This window comes from Bolinopsis microptera, chromosome 12, assembly GCF_026151205.1.
Source record: "Bolinopsis microptera isolate Bmic1 chromosome 12, MBARI_Bmic_1.0, whole genome shotgun sequence".
Taxonomy (NCBI): Eukaryota; Metazoa; Ctenophora; class Tentaculata; order Lobata; family Bolinopsidae; genus Bolinopsis; species Bolinopsis microptera.
The window spans coordinates 7,182,229-7,202,770 of record NC_087083.1 but is presented as its reverse complement, the minus strand read 5'-3'; the positions used below and the strand labels follow the sequence as shown (position 1 = coordinate 7,202,770).

The 20,542-nt window shown below is 36.4% G+C and overlaps 1 protein-coding gene and 1 long non-coding RNA gene across 2 annotated transcripts; one reads left to right on the top strand and one right to left on the bottom strand.

Annotated features, from left to right (window-relative positions):
- Nucleotides 1-3,379: 3,379 nt before the first annotated feature.
- LOC134824150 (uncharacterized) lies at nt 3,380-7,059 on the top strand. The gene is made up of 3 exons (XR_010161357.1): nt 3,380-3,480; nt 3,512-3,570; nt 6,990-7,059. It is a non-coding gene; the product is annotated as an uncharacterized LOC134824150 (long non-coding RNA).
- On the bottom strand, nt 5,811-15,181 carry LOC134824149 (procathepsin L-like). The gene is made up of 10 exons (XM_063835890.1): nt 15,073-15,181; nt 13,848-13,928; nt 13,302-13,457; nt 13,007-13,063; nt 11,127-11,254; nt 10,767-10,866; nt 8,660-8,752; nt 8,291-8,443; nt 7,475-7,555; nt 5,811-7,343 (listed from the first exon to the last, which is right to left on the bottom strand). The coding sequence occupies exons 1-10, from the start codon at nt 15,082-15,084 to the stop codon at nt 7,200-7,202; spliced, it is 1,005 nt and encodes a 334-aa protein (XP_063691960.1). The 5' UTR covers nt 15,085-15,181; the 3' UTR covers nt 5,811-7,199.
- Nucleotides 15,182-20,542: the final 5,361 nt, after the last annotated feature.

The following is a 20,542-nucleotide window of genomic DNA, read 5'->3' as shown; positions in this document are numbered from 1 at the left end:
TTGTCACCAGTTCATTCGAAGATATATATACCAACAGATACTTTATTTGTGACGATAAAATCAGGTGTTTAGATTACTCAAAAGTTTGCGACCTGGTAAAAGACTGTGAAGACGGATCCGATGAGAACTCTTGCACAAACCATTACAAATGTTCTGCAGACCATTACATTCCGAAAACAAAAGTATGTGACGGTGTCTTTGATTGTTTCAACTTATCTGACGAATGCAACGATGAGTGTTCAAAAGAAATCCTACAAGACAACGTTCTTAAAGTGATGTCCTGGGTTATCGGAATATTCGCAGTCTTAGCAAATCTAGTCATTATAGTGAAGAACGTTGGAACTTTGAGACGATGTGAGACTTCAGTTGCACTGATAAACAAATCCCTCATTATCCTCATATCCTCTGGAGACTTCTTGATTGGCTGCTATCTTATCGTGATATCTGTTTATAATACGATTATCTTCAAGAAAGGTTACTGTGTCCATCAGATTGATTGGATCACAAGTGTTAAATGTTCAGTAATAGGCATCGTCAGCACAATCGGATCTCAGATCTCTTTATTTTCCATGACGGTACTGAGTCTCATCAGAATTCATGGGATATGGAACCCAATGAGGATTCCAGGAGAGGTCAACGTTAAGAAAGGTCTTCAAATCGCAACAGGAATCTTTTCCATTGCAATTGCTTCAGCAGCGATTGCTGTGACTCCACTGATCGGGAAATTTGAAGACTTTTTCGTAAATGCGCTAAAGTTCCCAGAGGAATTACATTTGTTCATTGGAACACCCAACAAACAGCAAATGTTCAATACGTTGGAAGGTTATTATGGAAGAATGAAAGCAAGAACCTTGAGCTGGGACTTGATAAACAAGATGACACGGCAAATGTTTTCTCATGATCTTAACTACAAAGACCACACAATGAAAGAAACAAAAGTTGATTTTTATGGAAACGATGGAGTTTGCCTCTTCAAATACTTTGTCAAGATCGATGACCCTCAAAGAATGTTCGTCTGGGCACTTATTCTTCTCAATTTTGTATGCTTTATCATAATTACAATATCTTATACCCTCATCGGGTTTATCTCAATCAAATCATCAAGACAACTTGCTGGAGGTCAGAACGATCGCCAAGTCGAAAAGAGGAATTCGAAAATGAACAGAAGAATCTCTTTTATCATAGCATCTGACTTTGCTTGTTGGTTGCCTTTCATTTCTATCTGCATTCTTCACTCCATGGAGGTGGTGGACGCCACCCCATGGTACGGTTACTTTTCAATGATAGTTCTTCCCATTAACTCCGTCATTAACCCCCTCCTGTTTGATGATGCCTTGACAAGTTTCTTCCTGACTGCATTAAGAAGAATACATAACAGAGTTAAAAATTCAGCTGTAACAGTAAAAGCAGTAGCTCTATTCAGGAGAAGGATTCAAGAAGAAACTGCAGAACTAGGGGAAGTCAAAGTACAATCAAAGGAGTTGACCAAAGAGCCAAGAAAGCAACAAAGAATTTATGATACTGTTCTGCGAGCTGTAACACACAATAAAAATATACAGCCGAAAATAACCGAACAACATGAGGAACCGATCGAACTTGCAGAAGTGAGAGTCCAATCAAAGGCATTGGTGAGAGAACCAGCACAAGAGCAAACAGAGGAACAGAGAAAAGATGATACATTCACTCGAATAGAAGTACATCAGGACACAACTGAACTTGAAGGAGTTAAAGTGCAAGCAAATGATCTAGCCAAAGTACCAGGAAATCTTGCAGTTGATAAAGAATTTGAAGCACCTGGGCAAATGAAAGCGGAAGAACAAAGAATCGATGATGGAACTAAAAATGTTTTACTTGAGCAGAAGAGAGTGAAAATGGATGAGCTACAACAAAAGATGGCAAATGGAACTGACGCGCTCGAGCAGATGAACGTACATGATGAGGAACTAGATGTTGGAAGAGATAATGAGGGAACTGAACAGAAGAAAATTAAGGCCGAAGAGCTACAACAGAGTGGCGATGACAAAACGGAGGGACTCAAGGAGGAGAACTTGGAAATGGAAGAAAAGGGAGATCGTGTTGGAGTCAAAGGAGATAATGCTGACATTAACGTTGCTGAGAGAACTTCAACTATGGAGGAGCGAGAAAATGAAAGAGCGATGTCTGATGGAGATTCTCATGCTTGAAAATATTAAGGAAATATGGGAGCTCTAGAAAAATTGCAAAGGAGAGCACAGATAAAGTCACTGTTAATAAGAGCACTGCAGAGGAAGCTTTAATCATGCACAATATAAAGAAGTCGATATATCAAGAATCAAGATACATAACCATAAACACTAAAACTATTTGATCTTGATAGATACGGCATGATATGAAATGTGTTGTTTTCCTGAGGTTTTACTATATCGTTAAGATATAATTGTTGGACCATAATCATATCTCGTATTCTCATGTATATTGTATATAATGTATATTGTATATCTCATATATCTCATATTTAATATAATATCTATAATTTTGTTAATAGGTGTCTTCAATTAGATTCGCTTGTAACGGATTTGTTTTGCGAATATACTTTTGAATCTACGGACACTTAAATATAGGCTACAATTGACTTGCAAAGCGTCTATCCCTGAATATATATATATATGTGTAGGAGTACAGTAGGAGTACAGCAAATCTGGGGAATCAATTAGCATGGAGTTGCCCCATACAGTTTTAAATTTCTCTCAAAAATGTGTTTCATTAACTTGATGCCTTACCAATTACCATGTACATGGACGTCATTTGCGTTCTATTTTAAATTATAGTACCCTGGAGTTATTTAAGAAATGTTGCATTTGATAGATCAGCCTGGTGAAGAATGTAGGAATGTAGGTTTTTCATTATATTTTCTTCGATAAGCATTAGAGAGCAGCGTTGTGTTTTACAATATCTGTTATTACAAACTTTGTTGTGTAGTATTATAACATTAGTACAACGATTGGATACTATCCTAATCTTTATTACGTATACAATATTAAAATAATACACAGAAGTCTCAATAAGTATAACAAAATCAATATGGTATTCAAAACAATGTCACGGGATTTGAAAACACATAAGATATTGTAGCAATAGACAGAACAACTTTTAATCTTAAAATCTATAGACACTCGAGGAATTTACCTGTCTTAAAGCGGTATAATAAAATCTAAGGGTTGTATTAAAATCAGTAGCAGTAGTGCTTTTATCTTTTTATAGTACAATTAATTGATTGATACAATTTAATGTTGAAGCAGCTTTTATATAACATAACATTTTAACAAAAACCCAAAATTTAAAGTTGTTAACAGTAAGAAAGCTAAGACTCGCTATAAGACTACTTAATTAAGCCGCCAACTATCAGGCAAGGTGTAAAGAGTTATTCGCATACATTACGTTTAGAAGCTAACTTACGTTGGCTAACGTAATGTGTGAACAAACTTTAATTAAGTTAGATTAGTTAGTTAGATTAGTTAGTAAGTTAGATTAGTTGACTGGAAAATATTTCTATATCAAAACAGTAGAAGCAATCTCAAAAAAAATATGTAAGTAGGGGTGGGCACGAAAATGCAAATTTTCCAAATTTTTAAACGGCCCTGTTTTTTGGGTAAAGGGACCTCCAAAATGAAAAAATAACTTGGTTTGGGGTCAAAAAGCCCAAAATAAATATTTCCCGCCCCGTTTTCGGTTAGCGGGAGGGTCATTTTTGACGTTTTTGACTAAAATTGGCTTTATTTAATTCATTTTCACCTTTTACACCTCATTGTTACCCATGATTGTGAATCATTATTGACAAACCAGGTAGGGTGAATGATTTCAGCCATCTAAAAATTTTCGGAAGATCCCCAGGGTGCCCGTATCCATGGAAACGGGTCGTTTTGAAAAAAAATTAAGCGAAATCAGCCAAAATGTTTGTTTTTACCCCTTTTTGCCACTCTAAGACTTTTAACATGGCCAAAAGTATCCAGAAAGACCATTATTGTACATTGTAACTTGTATATCAACTATAATAGGTATAAAAACATGATGTTAGGTGTTTTAGTGGTATTTTTGGGCCTTAGCAACGCCTAGCAACGGGGCGTTTTAGGCATTTTAGAGGTTAATACATGTCATTTTAATATCTTACACTCTATTGTTACTAATGAATGTTGATTATTATTAACATACCAGGTAGGGTTGATGATTTCAAGCTTCCAGAGCTCATCTGGAGGCATATTGGGTGCCCGTAACTGTGGAAACTCGTCTTTTTTACGAAAAATTGAGATTTCAGTGAAAATTAGGGTTTTTTATAACTTTATCCATAAATATTATACTAGTTATCCTTACTAAACCCTATGACAGTTGTGTATTGGGAGATAAAATGGTAACTAATGTCTAACACTTCAGGGAGATAAGTTTTCCCACTATTTAGGCCCCTAGCAACCCATAGCAACGACGATTTACATGCAAAATAAGGCATAAAATACCACTATTTGACCCAAAACTGCTGAAAATTGACCTGGGTCATGGTAACAACGGTTTAAAACAGTAAAATGATTACAATTAAACTATTGATATTAGGGTTCCTCACTATGTAGGCCCCTAGCAACCCATAGCAACACCTAGTTACGTGAGTCTTGGTCGTACCTTCATATCAATACCGATTGTCTGTAAGGTATGAGTGCCTTTCCTAACTTGCCAAATCCTGGCAAATCCAGTAACGTGTAGATCCTTTAACATAACTCATGAAAGTTATGGTTGCAGAATCCCCATTCACACTGAGGACCTCCCCTGGGTAAGACGTATCCTCAAACAGCCCTATTACACAGTTGTTCTTCTTACATGGCAAACTCTCATCAGTATTACCAAACTGAACTTGATCTGGATTACCATGACCAATAGAATGGGGCTGTAAGGGTTCTAACTGCTCTTCAACAACTCTGGGGCTTGACTTGGTAACTGGGAGATCCTCTACACTTACTGGGGCAATACTTTTACCCTGATAGCCAATGATAGCAGCCTCCAGATCGTCTACTTCATATCCTTCCTGGCCTATATCATGACCTATTAACTTACCCAAAGGATTTGACATCGCTTGATTTTCGTTCGTGCCCTCCTTTCCTCCAGTCATACTGGCTGTATCAATTCGATCAGAAGACCATCCTTACGAGGTCGATGTTTGTAAGTTACATTTTAAGACATTCAAATTTGAAGGGGAACAGAAGCAGTCACTCAAGAGTGTGTTCCAGCAGAAAGCTGACTTGCTGTGTGAAGAAACCAAGGTGGTGGAAGTTATTACAAAATGTAAAGCTTCACACGTTCTACAAGATCTTGTTTAAACAATTGGCTAGCTAAACCGGTATCAGAAAAGCCCCAGAGTTGTTGAAGAGCAGTGAGAACCCTTACAGCCCCATTCTATTGGTCATGGTAATCCAGATCAAGTTCAGTTTGGTAATACTGATGAGAGTTTGCCATGTAAGAAGAACAACTGTGTAATAGGGCTGTTTGAGGAAACGTCTTACCCAGGGGAGGTCCTCAGTGTGAATGGGGATTCTGCAACCATAACTTTCATGAGTTATGTTAAAGGATCTACACGTTACTGGATTTGCCAGGATTTGGCCAGCTAGGAAAGGCACCCAGACCTTACAGAGACAATCAGTATTGAAGGTACGACCAAGACTGGATGTCTCACAAATGAATACGGTCCATTTTGTCATATTTGATTTTGTTAACCATGACGATGTTCAAAAATGGTCAAAAGTTAAGACTTTTAATTTTAAATTTCGATTGAAAGCAATTAAAGTCACGTTCTAAAATAGTTTATTTGATATTGTAACATAAAATTGAACAATTGTTGAAAATTTGACATTCTAGTTTTTACTCGTGTCACGTAACTAGGTGTTGCTATTGGTTGCTATGGGCCTATGCCCTACATAGTGAGGAACCCTAACATCAATAGTTTAATTGTAGTCACTTTACTGTTTTAAACCGTTGTTACCATGACCCAGGTCAATTTTCAGCAGTTTTGGGTCAAATAGTGGTATTTTATGCCTTTTTTTGCATGTAAATCGTCGTTGCTATGGGTTGCTAGGGGCCTAAATAGTGGGAAAACTTATCTCCCTGAAGTGTTAGACATTAGTTACCATTTTATCTCCCAATACACAACTGTCATAGGGTTTATAAAGGATAACTACGTAGTATAATATTTATGGATCATAATTCATAAAGTTATAAAAAACCCTAATTTTCACTGAAATCTCAATTTTTCGTAAAAAAGACGAGTTTCCACAGTTACGGGCACCCAATATGCCTCCAGATGAGCTCTGGAAGCTTGAAATCATCAACCCTACCTGGTATGTTAATAATAATCAACATTCATTAGTAACAATAGAGTGTAAGATATTAAAATGACATGTATTAACCTCTAAAATGCCTAAAACGCCCCGTTGCTAGGCGTTGCTAAGGCCCAAAAATACCACTAAAACACCTAACATCATGTTTTTATACCTATTATAGTTGATATACAAGTTACAATGTACAATAATGGTCTTTCTGGATACTTTTGGCCATGTTAAAAGTCTTAGAGTGGCAAAAAAGGGTAAAAACAAACATTTTGGCTGATTTCGCTTAATTTTTTTTCAAAACGACCCGTTTCCATGGATACAGGCACCCTGGGGATCTTCAGAAAATTTTTAGATGGCTGAAATCATTCACCCTACCTGGTTTGTCAATAATGATTCACAATCATGGGTAACAATGAGGTGTAAAAGGTGAAAATGAATTAAATAAAGCCAATTTTAGTCAAAAACGTCAAAAATGACCCTCCCGCTAACCGAAAACGGAGCGGGAAATATTTATTTTGGGCTTTTTTGACCCCAAACCAAGTTATTTTTTAATTTTGGAGGTCCCTTTACCCAAAAAACAGGGCCGTTTAAAAATTCATGACATCACCCAAAAATATTGCTATCCGTGCCCACCCCTAATGTAAGATCCTTTTTTCTCGAAAATGAATCATAATCCGAATCAAAGAATAACCTTAATTTGATATATTATAAAAATATAAATTATGTCATATGATACAGTATCTTGGCAGTAGAGTCATTTTGAGTCATTACAGGAATCCTTAACGTGATCAGTGATCAGGTCTCGTATCTCGTGATCTGGTCTCGTATCACGTGATCAGGTCTCGTGTCACATGATCAAACAGCGATGGGGAAGCTAGCAGCAGAAGCGACCCCACACTGGTTCCCCTTGTTCCTGGACATCATAACGTAACCTCCAACTCCCCAGTTCTCACTCCACGAGTTCTTTACAATCCAGTAGTCCTGGCCGTCATCTGAACTCTGAAACAAAACACGCTGCTAAAACAAACTTTTCGTATCACTCATATGTTTTAAATTATCCCCCTGGTCAAATAAATTAAATTAGTTGACTAAATTACTGATAAAGTGATAAGTGAAAAAGAGTGAATTACCCCGTATCCCACAGTCAGAACTCCATGGTCGAGCTGTTCGCTGCTGCATGCTGGTTCATCATACACACCTTCATTGTAGAACTGAGGAAGGAAACTGGTGTCAGGAATGAACATAAACACTAGATCACTAATAGTATCATTTGTATTGAGTGGTGCGTGTTAAAGTCAATAGGAATCAGGATAAAACTGAGGGTAAACTTTTAACTTATCTGATTAAGATCGCAGAAATTAAATCGCCTGTTTTATATCGCCTGTTGATGCTTTTATAACAAATCGCACTGTTTGAGATAATATGACAGGCCGGGGCCGGGCGCGCGCGCGTCCATGGGACGCGACGCAGCACGCATTAAAACGCTACCGAGGTACCACCAAATATCCATCGCGCGCTCCAAAATAGTAGTCATGTGATTACCACCCCTAGTCCTCTACATTGTAAACAGTCCTTTATATAATATAAGAAGGAAGAACATTGATCACGAGATTATACTTAGCTCTCATGATCTAGGTGTAAAAGTTGTGTAACCATATTAGTATGTGGGTGTTATGTGAGGACTACTACGTATCAACAGTAGAGCCGCGCGATTATAACAAGTGTAATATAGGTTAGTGATGAACTACAGACATTAGTGAACAGCATTATGTAATATGTTAGTGATTCTTGGGAAGATCTTATTTGGTGAATTAACTGTAAGACATAACGTTTCAAATTAGATATGAAATGCTAGTAAGTAAGCAAGGTATCCCTGTCTAATTTAAAGGTTTGCATCATTACCAATATATAATTAATTGAGTCCCACAAAAATCAGTATAACAAACCTGGAATGAGTAATGTGACGCATCAATAGCGATAGAAACAGGTCCATTGCCAGCTACTGCTGCCTTCAGTGCTTCCTCAGAACCAGGTGCAACGTCAGAGAAAGATACTAGTTTTATTGCGGTGGTATTTGCATTGTACTCACATGTCAGCTCCTGCGTGACATTGTAGTGTTACAACCTTTATAGAGTATTTCGTAGTGTTACACAGATCATAGTGTAACAGTCGGGAAGCGCTGTGGAGTTGAGGGGGTGGAGGGGAGGTTGGGGAGGTGGAGGGGAGGTGGAGGGGCGCTGGGGAAGGCGAAGGGGACGCTGGGGGCTGGTGCAGGAATATTACAAAGTTTCATACAACCAGATATCATTACATACCTCTCCCTGATAAGGATATGAAGTCTCAGAGTCTAGTCCGCCGTTATCAATAACATATTGGAAAGCGTTGTCCATGAGGCCCCCGTTACAACCCTGAAAAGGTGGTTATTTTAGACACTGTTACAATGTTAACTGCTTTATTCGTTCTTCAAATGTACATTACATCTTTTGAAGTTTATAATGCATAATGCATATCATACTTCAAATAACTGTGATATTGACAACATACAGCCTCAACTGAAAAGTGAGTAAAACAAGTCAGAACTCGAAACTCGAAAGAGGGACCATGTTTGGGTTTTCTTGTGATGATCTCACAATTCAGATTAGATTACTCATTTTTCGATTGGTTTGTGTCACGTGATACTAATACTGTGTTCTGATTAGTTGGTTTGTGTCACGTCATACTAATACTGTGTTCTGATTGGTGGTTCGTGTTTTCTAGAGATGACCTCAGCCTTCAGATTAGATTACTCCAGTGAGATGACTGTAATGATATTAAATCATCTGCCCCGTGAGTCCCATCACGCGGACTGGACCAATCAAAACACAGCATCCACAACACGTGACTAGTGGGTCTCATCACACGTGTGTTCAACTCAGAGTGAGCGTGTGTGATTCCATGTTAATACATGAATAAATCTCTCTCTCTCTCTCTCTCTCTCTCTCTCTCTCATCTCGAATGTCAGGAACACTAATATTTTACACTGAGGAAGATACACTATTTATTTACACGCGCTACATAAACATTTTACATTAATATATATATCACATACATGATATGATTATGTCGGATAATAGTAGCTACTGTATAATGTAAGTTAGTTGAACGTATAATATACGTAAACTTCGGAGTATTAAAAAGAGTGGAGTTTGATGGAACACACAGTAATCGTGTATTAATTATAATATAAGTTTATTAAGGAGCACACTGGTAAGTGTATCTGTACGTGTTATCAGGATTCAGGAGGACTATATTAAGTAACACTTTCCTAACACTTTCCCTACTTATTAATTACACATTGATTTAAAGATGATGCCTATATAAGGAGATATATTTACAAACTGATTACAATTTAAAATTGTATGTTATTATCTATTAGTACCATCTGACACAAACCAACCAATCAGAGCACAGTATTAGTACCACGTGACACAAACCAACAATCTCTGTGTTAATATAAGCATAGTATATTATTAATCAATTGTTTTCCCCGAGAAGCCCAGTTGAAAGAGGTATTTACTGTGTATAATATAAAGTATTAAAGTTATATATTTAGTATAATATAAAGTTTTTAATATACATTTTTAATATAAAGTTTTAATATAATTTTAAAATGCTAGCCGTATTAGCTTATTAGGGTCCCCCGCGAGAAAGCTGTTATCTGCAGTTAGATGATAAGACAGTAGATATCTTATTTCCTTCGTTCATTTTAAATTCCCGGAAATAATAGGCCAGCCTAGCCTGGCCTATTATCTCAAATAACTGGTCTAGCAGTGGCATCACGAGTTCTTATTGTTTGGTATGTGTCACGTGGTTCTAATACTGTGCCCTGATTGGTTGGTTTGTGTCACGTGGTTATTATCTCCTCATTCATCTTGAACGACACACAAGATCTTTAGTTTTATCTTCACATTGAATATAAAAGAGTATATATGGGGATTGAGTAGATGTGTCCCACGTACAGCCCCATTTTCGGCTCTCAACAGCACAACAATTTCCCTGGTCACTCACATAGCTACCAGAACAATACTCACATAGTTGCCATAGCTACCAGAACAATACTCACATAGTTGCCATAGCTACCAGAACAATACTCACATAGTTGCCATAGCTACCAGAACAATACTCACATAGTTGCCATAGCTACCAGAACAATACTCACATAGTTGCTATAGCTACCAGAACAATACTCACATAGTTGCCATAGCTACCAGAACAATACTCACATAGTTGCTATAGCTACCAGAACAATACTCACATAGTTGCCATATCTTCCAGAACAATATTCACATAGTTGCCATAGCTACCAGAACAATACTCACATAGTTGCTATAGCTACCAGAACAATACTCACATAGTTGCCATAGCTACCAGAACAATACTCACATAGTTGCCATAGCTTCCAGAACAATCCACAAGGTTCTGCTCGCTGAGTGAGACCAGACTTCCATGTTTTTTCATGTGTGCTCCCTCCATTGCTCCGGTGCTGGGTTAATTGGTTTATTAGTCAATTAACAATCAATTAACATTATTGATTGTTGAAATTATAATCAGTGAATTGACAAACAATGAACGCTATCTGTAGAAATGTTCATAACATTTTTATAAACGTCACGTCACGTCACGTCACGTCACGTCACGTCACGTCACGTCACGTCACGTCACGTCACGTCACGTCACGTCACGTCACGTCACGTCACGTCAATATCACGTCACGTCACGTCACGTCAATGTCACGTCACACACCTGCTGAAGGACCAGCATGATCCACATTGTCCCTGGTTCTTGACGGGTGTAACGTAGCCTTGATCTCTCCAGTCTACTGATGCAGGTAGGTTCGGAACAAATGGTATTCGTATTCCTCCCAGTGGCATCTGGAAACAGATTTTAGTTTATAACTGCACAACTGTTATTTTGATCGAATGAGAGATTTAAATGGCGCAGAACACTTGTAGGCTTGTATGACACTTGTATGACACATGTTATACACATGTTATACAGGGTGAGTTGAAAATAGTGTGTGGAATGTAAATGGCTCTAATTTTGTTGACAAATGACATTTCCACTTAATTTTTGGATATTTAGGTAATGAAAATATATAATACACATTTTATAATAATACAATAAAAATGCTTAATAATTAATAATTTGCTCTACCCATCGTCCTTTATTAGCTAGGACATATTGATAATGTGTAAGACAATTGTCTATCTAGCCGACTTGACTGTATTAAGGGGGCAGGGGGGTCTTCATGGAGATGTTCTCAAAATCGACTTTTTAGTTGTTTCTGATAGAGGGGAGTAATATCTGTCAGATGCTTTTGATCCCGTGGAAAAATATCGTTCCTAGCCGAAATTATTGCCGGTCAAAGGTCAGCGCGTGTGTGGTAATTGTATTGCGCGAGCGATTTTTGATCGCGTGCCCTGAAAATCGAGTCTAAAAATCTATCTTCTCCTACATTTTTCGAGCAATCACCCTGAAACTTTCAGGATATGTTCTAGTGATCATTTAGAAGAGATAAGCCTGACAGAATTTTGAGATAGGCCTTTAAAATTTTTTTATTAGATTTTCAAAATCTTGGACCTCGTTTTTTGATGGTTTTTCGAAGTCCACGATTTTCAAAATCAAATAAAAATTGATTAAAGGCTTATCTTAAAATTCTGTCAGGCTCATCTCTTCTAAATGATCCCTAGAACATATCCTGAAAGTTTCAGGGTGAATGCTCAAAAAATGTAGGAGAATATATATTTTTAGACTCGATTTTCAGGGCACGCGATTTGAGAACCCCATTAGGACGAATTTATGAATTTTTGGAAAACTGCCAAAAATCATCCAAATTATGAGTTAGAATCGAATGAGATGCAACAATGAAATGTGTAACGTTTACGAACTGATAGCTTGTTGTACTTGTTGTATCTTGTTGTTGTACATTCCACACACTATTTTCAACTCACCCTGTACACATGTTATACACATGTTATACACATGTTACAAATAGATAAAGTACTTCACTCAACATCAATACAATACGTTATCATAGTATTCTAATGTACTGAATACTCAACTACACCCTGCTACTGGAGTAGAATGACCAATACAATGAATACTTTTATTTGTTTAATTGTCATTTTTACCTTTAGAATTCAGATTTAATTCTTATTACAACAAATGTACGACATTGAGATACGAAATTATGGGTCATATTTACATTTACTGTACTGGAAAGGTAACAACAAGTGAGTGTACTTGGTATTGCATTACATTAAGTATGTGAACAAAATATGTGAATAATTAAATATGTGAATAATTGTACAGGACACAACTACAGGATACCTGCTTAGCTTGTACACATCGCACGGCAGTCTACATCACTGTAAACATTGCGTTACCACGACACTCATATAAAAGAGGTGTCAGCTTAGCAGTGCAATGTCAAATATGTCAAAAACAAAATCTAGATCGTTTGACAGGGCGCAAAAGTTGTATGCTCCATTTCTCACAAACCCTTTCTCCATCCTGTTAATTCCGAACGCAAATCTCTTCTTAACGCGGTTATATACGCCAGCTCATGTTACTACGAGATTTATAGCAGAAAAATAAATACATAGTTATTTTGGTGTTTTTACCTTTCCTTTCATGTTAATCTTTGTTCCTAACAGTATGTTCTTGTACTCATCGTGAGTCTGAAGATAAATGTAACTTAAAATAGCTGAATAAAATAACGTGGTTAGATCAACAAAAGGCAGTATCCTACAAAGTATATATCAATATTATATTTATCACTACATAAGATTTTGTAAACATTGTGTTAAAAGGAGCAACCCTCAAAAGAACAAAGGCTTCAAAGATTACACTATGATTGTTGACTTAATATCACGTGGCGTGAATACATTTTCCTGATTGGTTAAACTGAAAACTAACCAAGTCACCAAGGTGATTGATAGCAAGAGAGTAGGACTTGTTCTGTTGGTTGTGCTCGTGGATGAGCTTCACGTTCTTGGACCAGATTCCTTGCCTCTCAGAGTGCTCCTCGCTACTCTCGTAGTCTCGACCAGCGTGCTCTTTCCACAGTTGGAACTGCGCCAATCAATTAATTGATTACATGTGATTAATTAATGTATTGATTCACTTTCTGTCAAATTTGACAAAGGAAAAATAAAAATTGCAATTGGGTGAAACAAAAGTTGATATAAAGATTATTATTCAGCTGCTGCCATCTTTCTTCACTGTACCTTGATATTAAATACAATATAGCCGTATCATATATAAATGATACGGCTATATTGTAATTATATTTTATTTTTATTGTATTTATATACAATATACCATATGAACCAAGTTTTCTATATCTACCAAGCTCTAGAGTATTACTATTTAAACAGGTTTTTTGGTTCACCAGAAAAATTTGCTTAAATTTGCATTCTTTTTGCATTGTAAGCACAGGTATTCTATTCTACAGTGTTGTACCTGTAAAGGGAGGAGGTCGTCAGAGTAGTACTTGAAGAAACTTGCACCAAATTTGTGAGCCGTACTGCTTTGCACCATCTCCTGAAACATTGATAACTTTGAAATAAATTTTCGTGCACATACAGAATGAATGGTTAATAATTTAATATATATGTAGACCAAGCTCTGTGCACGGGATGCTTCCTGGAAGAATCCAGTTCTTTTAGCGGGGCACCCTACCTAAAGCCAAATTGAGATATAATAATCATATTCCTAGGGAAATAATCAGAAATCGAATACCAATCAAATAATATGATATTATATAGGAGTAGTAACCATATTTACTATGCAAAATGCCCCAACCACATAGTGTAAATTTATATAAAATTCAAATTCCATATCATCATTAAACCTCAATAGTCAATATAATAGCCCAAGCAAAATTAAATAACTTCTTAAATAACTTACTGTCATACTACAAATTAATTAAACATTTGAAATCTGTTAACCAGAGAATAAATTTCTAAACCTAATGCAAGTGAAATAATTTAGATGCAATAATGAATGCCTAATGTGAGTATCATCTATCAATGTCCTTGTAAAACAGCCTGTACAAGAGATATGAGTAACTAATATAGAAGAAAAAAACAGGAAGTTGTCGTCTGTTGAAAAATAAATAAAATATCTAGAATATAGATTAGAATATAAAATAACATTCAGTCAATGTGTCGTCAATAAACTGTACAGTTATCAAATGTTAAAACTGGGTGATACAGTCACCAAAAATAAATACTAAGTATAATAAGTTAATAAATTAAATGTGGTCTATAAAACTACTACTAGGTATAATAGGTCAATAAATTAAAAGTGGTTTATAAAACTACCACTGTGCGAACCCCTTCTCCAGTTAAAACATGTCAACTAGTACTACAATGCAATATAACTACAAGGATGCGAATTTACATTATTTATACCAGGTTACTTCTGATATATTGGATCACCAAGATATTGCGTTTCATTCAATGCTCTTTGACAAAGAACTGACTTTTTGAATTGATAGAAGATAAGCTATAGCTAGGAGTTGGATTATTTAGAACATATGATTATGATACGAAAGTGATACGAAAAGTTTGTTAATAGCGTTTTCAAAATACATGTGTAAATCGTCTTTAGCTACCTCAACAACAACAAAAATCATCAAAAACATCAAAAACAACAACAACAACAACAACAACAACACGGTTACCTCAAGGTTCATTGCTTTAAGGATGTCGGAGAGTTTGAGTAGTGTTTCTGATGCAAACAGGTTGCAGTGGCACACTGCCACCAACGCAAGAATGAAAACCACTTGCTTCATATCTATAGAGAGAAGAGTTTTAGTGAAAGAAATCTTCTAACAAAATAGATTAAACTAAAGCAAAGTTACTATACATGAAATGAACATACAGTTTGGTTCTGAAAGTTTCACTATGTAAATAAATGTACATGGTGAATATTTATGTAATTTCAGTAATAGTTAAATGGTCACAGAAAATTTATTATATTCATCATCTTACTTCTTTAATCATTAAATTATATAAATCAAAAATCAAATCAAATACAATATACAGTAAAACCCTGATCTACTGCACCCCAATTCACCATAAACCACAATTTACCAAAGTCATCTTTAGTGGCGTACTATTGCCTGTTGGAGCCTCCCCTTTAAACGCCCCGGACAATGATGATTTTAGAGGAAATGCCAGTACCGTGGTAAAGTTTTTCAAAATTGTCCCCTAGGATGGCGTTACGCCACTGTCCATCTTATTTCCGCCAAATAGAAGATGGCTGCTCTATTTATCTTGAACATCTTCGGTAGAACTATAATCCCAGTCAATTTTTTTCACACTAAAATTCAATAACTCCAATAACATAGGAAATCGTACCCCATAAAAACAAATATCAAAAGCATCCTTTGTACACATGACCTGATCAAGAAGACTTTCCCGGGGAATATCCTTCGCAAGCTTTGAATTTATTTATTCATTCATTTACAAGCCGACTTCTAATTGTTTCATGAAATACCAATTAAAAACCCTATCATTAAAATCATCCATGTATTTGTGTTAATTTAAAAGAAACTGATTATTGCTCGTAATATTCCCATTTATGCTACCAATTTCCCATAATACATTTGTTAAATTGTAATCGCCTGTAAGAATAGTTTCGAAATCATGATACAAGATAGTAACTTTTAGTAAATTTATTTCAATCAAAGTAACACATTGTTCAGTTATGAATTCGGATAAAAGCGGATTTATAAATACAACAAACATTAATCAGTCAGTCTTTCTTAAAGTTTTGTTCCCATTAATCCCTCATATCAAATGTGTAGACATTAACAATTTAATTAGTTGGTGCCTTTAAAAAGTAGCTTACTAATGAAGTAATGGTTTTAAAATATAAATCATAATACCTTCACTGCCACTTATATTGCCAGCGGAATTGTCAATTCTAAAACATAAAATCTCTATCCTTCATGAACATACGAAAACCGTCATTAATATTTATTATTTAATATATTACTACTAAAATAAGTTTCTCGAAATTTATTTTTGACGGTATCAATCCTATACTAAACAGCTCGTAGCGGCCCAGTACACAAAAGTCCTTTGCTACGATCTGGTAATGTGGTTACGATTTAAAATATTGATGCGCGGCGCGGCATATATCAGCAGTGTATTGTGCTACAAAACAAATCATATAAAAACTTTATTAAGAGAACAAAATTTGGATTCTATTTTTTATTTATAATATAATTTAATGGGTAATACTTGTAAAATATTTGTTCAAAGTATACAAATATATTATGTAGGTTTACAACCTACCAGGACGCGCGCCGAGTTGGTTAACGGGTGATACTTGTAGCGCGATGCACTACTGGGTCGCGCGCGCATCAAATAATGCTTCTCGCAACCACACAACCTTCGGTAGATCGGCGAGATGCACCACTGTGCCTCACCGAGCTGCGAAGGATTGACATCGTGAATCAAGGGTGATACTCGTAAAATATCTGTTCCAACTCGGCGCGCGTCCTGGTAGGCCGTTGTAAACCTACAACGAGTTGGACTCGTCGACGGTCCAATATATGTTGTAGCGAGATGCGCTACTGTGCCGCGCCGAGCTGCCATGAATTGACATCGTCAATTAAAATATATGGAACAGATATTTTACGAGTATCACCCGTTAAGACTTACCCAGCGTCGCGCGAGCTAGTTCGTAGCACTTTGATTCACGATGTCAATCCTTCGCAGCTCGGTGAGGCACAGTGGTGCATCTCGCCGATCTACCGAAGTGGTTGCGAGAAGCATTATTTGATGCGCGCGCGACCCAGTAGTGCATCGCGCTACAAGTAGCACTAGACGCGGCCTAATATTTTGAAAAAACGACGGCAGACGCGCTACTTTGAAAAAAAATAGTATTAAGTATCATCTTCACATAGCCATGTGTATACGCGTACTGCGGTCGCGCGCGTACGGCGGTCACGCGCTACTGCAAGCGAGAGGGCTCTGGTTAGAGCAAAGTATCATCTATCAATATAAAATATGTTATTCGGGTTTGTATTGAATTTTTATTGTTACCAAACAGCTTAGTATTATAGCTCGCTGGAAAAATGGAAAAAGAATTGTTTGATTAAAAATCTTTTTTATTATCTCGGTCAATTGGGCATTTAATTTAATTTTGTATATTCAATATTGCATATTTACCCTGCTGGGAAATATATAATTAGGAATTTTTTATATAAAATCACTTTAAAGGCACTTCGACTATAAAAACTTTTAAAACCTTTTTCATATTTTGCTTGTACGTTATTACTGGGCCGCGCTCAGCCTGTCGTTCCGCCAAATCTTTAATGAACATAATAGCCTGGGGTCCTCAGGTAAGTACGTTAACGGGTGATACTCGTAAAATATTTGTTCCATACTGAGTCCAACTCGGCGCGCGTCCTGGTAGGTTGTAAACCTACATCTTGTACGAAGAAATAACTGTGCTTTGCCATTATATTAAAATTTTATTCATTCAAAAATTATATACATTCAATTAAATGAAGTGATGTATGCAATATAATGTAATGCAGAGCCGCCAGAGCACAGTCAAATCAAGTGTTTCTTTTGGTAAAGCACAATACATGGGTTAGGTAACGCAGAGATGTTCCATATTGCTACCAATACTTTAAACAATAAAATATATACACACCATCATTTGCACCCCACAGACCAATGAGAGTTGTTTTTAACATTAAAATTACATTTTACCTGAAAAAAATAAAAGCTCTAGCTTCTTAGATGACCGAGATATCTTACTATATATAAAGCGAGACGATATATATATATATGGATATATGGATCCGTGCCATTTTACTGACACCAGGGCATCAACTTTAATGCGACTTTCCGCAAAAACCGTAAAAGATATACAACTGAAACTTTTTTGACTGGGTCAAATGCTTTAATGGCCTTCAAATCAGCATGAAAAAATTAAAAATTGGCCAAGGAATAAGAATTATAGTGCCCAAAATTTGGACTCCCAAGTGGTGTCAAAAACGCGAATTAAATAGGTAATAATTATTTTATTCTCTCGAGTCGTGACACCACTTTAGGGTAGACGGGTTCCTGCTAGTAATATATAAAGCAAAATGGTTTTTTTTCCATTACATGGTTGTGGGATCAAGTGACAAATGATTGGGTTGACACTAGATCCTTACTATGAGAATCGGGCAAAAAATCCAATTAGGATGTCATATCAAAATATGATAACCCAATCAATTTTGCTAACAAGATAAATAAAATGCTTGATAACTTTGTCAATTTTAGTCCTTTTTGTATCATATTGTTTCTCAGATCATAAGCCATGACACTCAAATCTCAATGACTTATTGTTTAGTTTTACAAGTTTTGTATATTATAAGCATGCCCAGTGGCGTAACGTTACTTTGTGCTGCCCCCCTGCTGATTGAAATTTGCCGCCCCTTTTCCGCCCCTAAAATTTTGTGTCCCTAAAAAAAAAAAAAAAAAAAGGTCGGGTACTTTTTTTGCCGCCCCCTACACCTTTTTGCCGCCCCCTGAAGCAACAATGGTACCCCAAATATTTTTTTCACGTCGACTGAACGATAAATTCGACAGGGTAGTACACCAATAAGGCGCTTTTTCCATGAAATGAGACCTACAATCCAGGAAAATGCCGCTCCCCTAAGGTGCCGCCCCCCTAAGGTGCCGCCCCCCTGCTAGCAGGGTTAGCAGGGGCGGTTGTTACGCCACTGAGCACGCCGCAGCTACTCACTACTTCAACATTTGCACGGGTATCTATAGCGTACACGTACGTTTATTCTTGGCCGATAATCCGACCCGTGACATAACGCTATATGGGGCAGTGACTGTGATTTTTCTACAACAACTACTAAATCATACATCCATAAAAGTGATTTACAAAATGACACATAAACCTCGTGTCTCGGTGTTCACTTAAACGTGGTGTCTAATGTTTGCAGCTAGATTGGACTCTTATATTAGTAAATGTGTATGATTTTTAAATATTGAACATACTCTGCAACCTGGTAGCGTGGCTGACACAATAACAAAAATGTTGGCCTGGCTTGTGCATAACCTAGTAAATAACCCGTACTCCGATAAAAGCCGTCTGGAGAAACTCCACAAAATGTTCATTGTAGTCAACGGGCACAAAGAAGCATTACTAGCAATTGTGTCCTTTACCCTCCTACACAATTTGAACATTTTCGTGGCTAATTCATTGAACCACGTCAGACTTAATATGTATTTAGTATTAAACAATTCAGTAAGTTATCTTTTCATGTACGCTGTATACTGTAGTAATGTAAACCAAACTTTTTTGATTGTAAATTTTTTAGCGTAAATTAATTTATTAATTTATTTCTTGAACACATATCACAAACTATTTTATTATAATAAAACCACTTCTGTGGAATGGTTATTTTGACTTTTAATATACAAACTAAATATGAATTGATTGTGGGGTATAAAATCAAATTTTGTTTTAAAATTTTGTTTTTTTACAAATGTAGATATAAATGTCAGATCAGCGGTAATAAAATCAAATCCGAAAAGAATGATCCATTATCAGGTTCAAACCATAAAGTATCAATTTTGTTACAGTATAGTATTTTGTCTGCCAAAGTTAAACATTTAAAATTACATTTTGAACATTTAAAATATAATTTGGAACACAATGAATGAAATGAAGTAATGTGCTTGTATACCGCCCATATGGTTAGCTACTGACACAAGTGTCAGGTACTAACCATGTCAGAGCGGTTACCTATATACATATACAAATAACGTTATTCAAAAAAAATATTTCCTAGCTTTGTGTTTTGATTATATGATTGTGAGTGTATAGTGATCTTGAGTGCATGTTTCGTTGAGCAGTAGTGGCGAGGTGAATAATGTTGGGAGTGGCAGCCAGTATCTCTGTCAAGTGAACAGGCCACTGAGGAGTGGGTGTGCAAGAACAGCAGAGTAGGCAGCACAGAAGCTAAAAAGGGAAGGAAAGGATCCAACTGAGGTCTGGCTCATGTCAGGAAGTGATGAAAAACTCATAGACAGAATCTACCCCATACGTAGGAACAACATATGTACTGCGTTATCCCCCGTTAGATTTGAAGTGTATCTTTAAAACTAATTAAACTAACAAGCAGAAAA

What these genes read in the sequence shown, in the direction of transcription:
- LOC134824149 (XM_063835890.1), bottom strand. An exon ending in AGATTAACATGAAAGGAAAG is followed by an intron (nt 11,255 to 13,006) that starts GTAAAAACACCA and finishes ATCTGTTTCCAG; the next exon opens with ATGCCACTGGGAGGAATACG. An exon ending in CATATCCTTATCAGGGAGAG is followed by an intron (nt 8,444 to 8,659) that starts GTATGTAATGAT and finishes AATGTCACGCAG; the next exon opens with GAGCTGACATGTGAGTACAA.